Source organism: Penaeus monodon, unplaced genomic scaffold (assembly GCF_015228065.2).
Source record: "Penaeus monodon isolate SGIC_2016 unplaced genomic scaffold, NSTDA_Pmon_1 PmonScaffold_110, whole genome shotgun sequence".
Classification (NCBI taxonomy): Eukaryota; Metazoa; Arthropoda; class Malacostraca; order Decapoda; family Penaeidae; genus Penaeus; species Penaeus monodon.
This window is the reverse complement of record NW_023639714.1, coordinates 2,961-8,232: the sequence shown is the minus strand read 5'-3', so window position 1 is coordinate 8,232 and position 5,272 is coordinate 2,961. Positions and strand designations below refer to the sequence as shown.

Below are 5,272 nucleotides of genomic sequence, written 5' to 3'. Positions count from 1 at the left end.
AATTGCAATAATAATGATAATAATTGCAATAATGATGATAATAATTGCAATAATGATGATAATGATGATGATAATGATGATAATGATGATGATAACGATAATAATGATGATAATCATGATAATAATGATGGAATTGTGTCCATATATAATATGGGAGTAGACTCCATAAGGATGTTTTTTCCATTCATTTGATGATTCTGGGAATTATTAGGGTAATAATGACAATAATTACCATAATTCTATTAATCATGACAATAATGATGAAAAAAGTGAGAATGAAGAGAATTTGGATAGCATTTGATATTATTACTATTATCATTATTATTATCATTATTATTATCATTATTATTATTATTATTATTATTATTATTATTATTATTATTATTATTATTATTATTATTACTTTAATTATTAGTATTATTGCCAAAAAAAATATTATAACTGTAATAATAATAATAATAATAATAATAAGTATAATTATAATAATACTAATTGTTATAATATTGTTATTAATATTATTGCTATTATTTTTTTACTGGTAGTATAATTGTAAAAATAATTATTATAACAGTAATAATTACAGTAATAACGATATTAATTAAAATAATGATATAAATAATTATTATAAAAACGTCCTTATTGTTATTATTATTGTTATTACTAATATTATTGTAGTTGTAATTAGTTTAGATGTAAAAATATTCATTATAACTGCAATAATTGCAATAATAATGATAATAATTGCAATAATGATGATAATAATTGCAATAATGATGATAATAATGATGATAATGATAATAATGATGATAATGATGATGATAAAGATAATAATGATGATAATCATGATAATAATGATGATGATAACAGGAATTGTGTCCATATATAATAAAAAAGGTAAAGAAAAAAAATCCCAAAAGTCGAAAAAGCGGCAAAATCTAGCGAAATATAGCCTCTTCAGAGTAGCTCCAAAATGACGTTTTTTCCATTCATTTGATGATTCTGGCAATTATTAGGGTAATAATGATAATAATTACCAGAATTCTATTAATCATGACAATAATGATGATAAAAGTGAGGATAAAGAGAATTTGGATAACATTTGATGATTATTAATATTATTACTATTATCATTATTATTATTATTATTATTATTACTATTATTATTATTATTATTATTATTATTATTATTTTTACTGGTAGTATGATTGTAAAAATAATTATTATAACAGTAATAATTACAGTAATAACGATATTAATTAAAATACTGATATAAATAATTATTATAAAAACGTTATTATTGTTATTATTATTGTTATTACTATTATTATTGTAGTTGTTATTAGTATAGATGTAAAAATATATATTATAACTGCAATAATTGCAAAAATAATGATAATAATTGCAATAATGATGATAATAATTGCAATAATGATGATAATGATGATGATAATGATGATAATGATGATAACGATAATAATGATGATAATCATGATAATAATGATGATAATAACAGGAATTGTGTCCATATATAATAAAAAAGGTAAAAGAAAAAAAAATCCCAAAAGCCGAAAAAGCGGCAAAATCTAGTGAATAATAGCCTTTTGAGAGTAGACTCCAAAATGACGTTTTTTCCATTCATTTGATGATTCTGGCAATTATTAGGGTAATAATGATAATAATTACCAGAATTCTATTAATTATGAAAATAATGATGATAAAAGTGGGAATAAAGAGAATTTGGATAACATTTGATGATTATTAATATTATTACTATTATCATTATTATTATTATTATTATTATTACTATTATTACTTTAATTATTAGTATTATTGCCAAAAAAATATATTATAACTGTAATAATAACAATAATAATAATAATAATAAGTATAATTATAATAATACTAATTATTATAATATTGTTATTAATATTATTATTGTTATTATCATCATTATTATTTTTTTACTGGTAGTATAATTGTAAAAATAATTATTATAACAGTAATAATTACAGTAATAACGATATTAATTAAAATAATGATATGAATAATTATTATAAAACGTTATTATTGTTATTATTATTGTTATTATTATTATTATTGTAGTTGTTATTAGTATAGATGTACAAATATATATCATAACTGCAATAATTGCAATAATAATGATAATAATTGCAATAATTATGATAATAATTGCAATAATGATGATAATGATGATGATAATGATGATAATTATGATAATGATGATAATGATGATGATAACGATAATAATGATGATAATAACAGGAATTGTGTCGATATATAATAAAAAAAAGGTAAAAGAAAAAAAATCCCAAAAGTCGAAAAAGCAGCAAAATCTAGCGAAATATAATCTTTTTGAGAGTAGACTCGAAAATGACGTTTTTCCATTCATTTGATGATTCTGGCAATTATTAAGGTAATAATGATAATAATTACCAGAATTCTATTAATCATGACAATAATGATGATAAAAGTGAGAATAAAGAGAATTTGGATAACATTTGATGATGATTATTATTACTATTATCATTATTATTATCATTATTATCATTATTATTATTGTTATTATTATTATTATTATTGTTATTATTATTATTATTACTTTAATTATTAGTATTATTGCCAAAAAATATATTATAACTGTAATAATAACAATAATAATAAGTCGTTATGGGTTTTCCACATAGGCGTCGAACAGTCAATACGAAGAGGTACGGCCGTGAATAATTTCATGTTTATTCGCAAAAGTTTCAGAGATCACTCTTATCTCTATCATCAGTGATGCAATAGTGAACCAAAAAATACTATGCATTAGACAACAGAACTAAATAAATTACAGAGGTTCGTTAAATTCAAAAGAAGATATCAAATAACAACAAAAAGTGAGCAAAAATGAGCAAAACAAAACAGGTATAGGTATATAGTACAAACAAGTATATACAATGGAGAAAAAAACAATAAAAACGAAAAACATTGGAAAAAAGCTATGAAAAACTAACCAACATGGGTGATAGGCAGGGGAATGGACAACGCTAACTAGTGAACAAGGTGGTAGCGGTAGCGTTATTGTTTTGCTCCGGTTTCATCTTTCGGATCAGCAAAGATTCCGAGATCAGGAGGTCTATCTAGACTAGATAGAATTTTAAAGTCTGTGTTGGAGAAAAGGTGTGAGTGTTGATGAGAGTGCTTTCTTATGCTGCGTTCGGAACTCCTCGTCCAACTAGTTGGACAAGTTGGACAAGATGTTTTGACCGTTCGGAACCCCTACTTTCTCGTCCTGGACAAGTTGTCCATCTCGTCCAACTCGCCCTGGTTCGCAGCGGGGCAACAACGACGAGATGACGTCACAAAGGCGTTTGTTTACAAACAGAGATAATGGCAGTCGGCGAGAAAATTGTGGTGAGTCTTCTTATTTGACGCTGTGTTGTTATTATTTAATGCTATTTTCGTGTCTTTTGTTACACATTTATTTACTTATGTATCAGAGTAAGTTTATGAAACAGATGAAATCTGCAGTGTGTAGTTACTGTTATAATATAACGAATGTTTACATGGGAAAAGTTTGTGACGCAGACGCATTTGTCTTTCCAGTGTTCAAAGATCACGATAATAATTATTGGCTTGATGCAGATGGTTCAGTGCCATTCCCAGAAAATTCGGTGGTGTACCGTGGAAGCACCGATTTTCCTGGGAGGTATTTTGCAGACCAGGAGTTAACAGTGGAATGGGCTCTCGAGTGGCTACCACGGTGAGTTGGGTTGTGTTTTGGTTTACTATATACTTTCCTATAGAAAAACAAACAAATAAATAAATAAAGATTGAAAGAAATAAAGAAGACCAGATCATATGATGAACTACAATATTCTTGAAATGTTCTTGATATAGGTTATTGTAAAAACTTATTAATAAGTATACTTCAAAATATGGTATAGTTTTACATCTAAGTATGTACATTTGCATATATATGGGATAGCTTCATTGTTAGTTTCTTAGTTTCACACATTCATCCAACCTTGCAGTTATTAATCCTTCTATCAATTATCCACACTTTTATGGATGAATTGTGTCAATTTCTCTCACAAACTATATAAATGCAAGTATTGGTAATGTTTACAAAGCGACCTTACCTCCTAGGGAATCCACAAACATAACTGATTTAATTAAACAAATTTCTAACTTAGGGCTTTTCCCCCAGAACCCTGTCTAATTGCAGTGGACTTTATATAGACAGACAGACAAAAAGATGTTTTATATATATTTATATATTTATATTTACATAGATTACATATATATATATATATATATATATATATATATATATATATATAAATATATATATATATATATATTTTATATATATATATATATATATATATATATATATTATATATATATATATATATATATATATATATATATATATATATATATATGTATATATATGTATAAATGTATATATATGTATATATATCTATTATAGGAATCAATTATTGATGTGTGCATTTCATTTTGCAGAACAGTTGAAGTATACCCTCGCAGGGTACTTGGGAAACCAGTCTTTGCCTATCAGAACTTTCCTGCTGTCTCCTCCGCAACCACATCGCCTTCTCTTGCTGCCATGTCACCCACTCCATCAGGTCTTCCTCCAAAGCGACATGCTCTTCCTACTTGCTTAAATCCAGTTCTTCCCTCAACATCTGCTACACCATCTTCCTTGGTATCTACACCAATTACTTCCCCAGAGCGGGTTGTTGGTGTAGAACCAAGTGAAATCGAGGAAGCCGAGGGTTTTCACTAAAAATGAAACCAAATTTTTTATAAATCTTATGCAGGAATATCTGCAAAAGAATTATAATCCATTGCCGTTCTCGATAGCAGAGTTGCAGAGTTGAGTTGGAAAGGATTAATTTAACAAAAGGGAAGAAAAGGTTGCTTTAGCAGGAATTGGCCCAGAGGATGACGGTGATTTTTGGGAAGAGATTCCATCCTGAGAAACTTCAGCGTAATTGGAAGGGTCTACAGGATGACTAAGAAGGCAAAAGCCAATAATGAAATGTCTGGGAGAGCTCCCAGTAAATTTCAGATTTTTGAGGAGATGAAGTAACTGATAGGGGGTCAGCATGATATTGACTTTCCAGTTACAGCCACAGCCAAGGGGATTCACATTCATCGACCAGATGAATTGGATGAAGAAGACCTTGATGACCCTGACCCTGTGGCTAGTGCTGACCCTGTGGCTGATCCATACCTGGAC

General features: G+C 27.1%; 1 protein-coding gene across 1 annotated transcript; it reads left to right on the top strand.

Annotated features, from left to right (window-relative positions):
• Positions 1–3,356: 3,356 nt before the first annotated feature.
• On the top strand, positions 3,357–4,816 carry LOC119568817. Its single transcript, XM_037917254.1, has 3 exons — positions 3,357–3,417; positions 3,610–3,766; positions 4,534–4,816. Exons 1-3 carry the CDS (start codon positions 3,357–3,359, stop codon positions 4,814–4,816), a joined length of 501 nt encoding a protein of 166 aa, XP_037773182.1.
• The last annotated feature ends 456 nt before the right edge of the window (positions 4,817–5,272 follow it).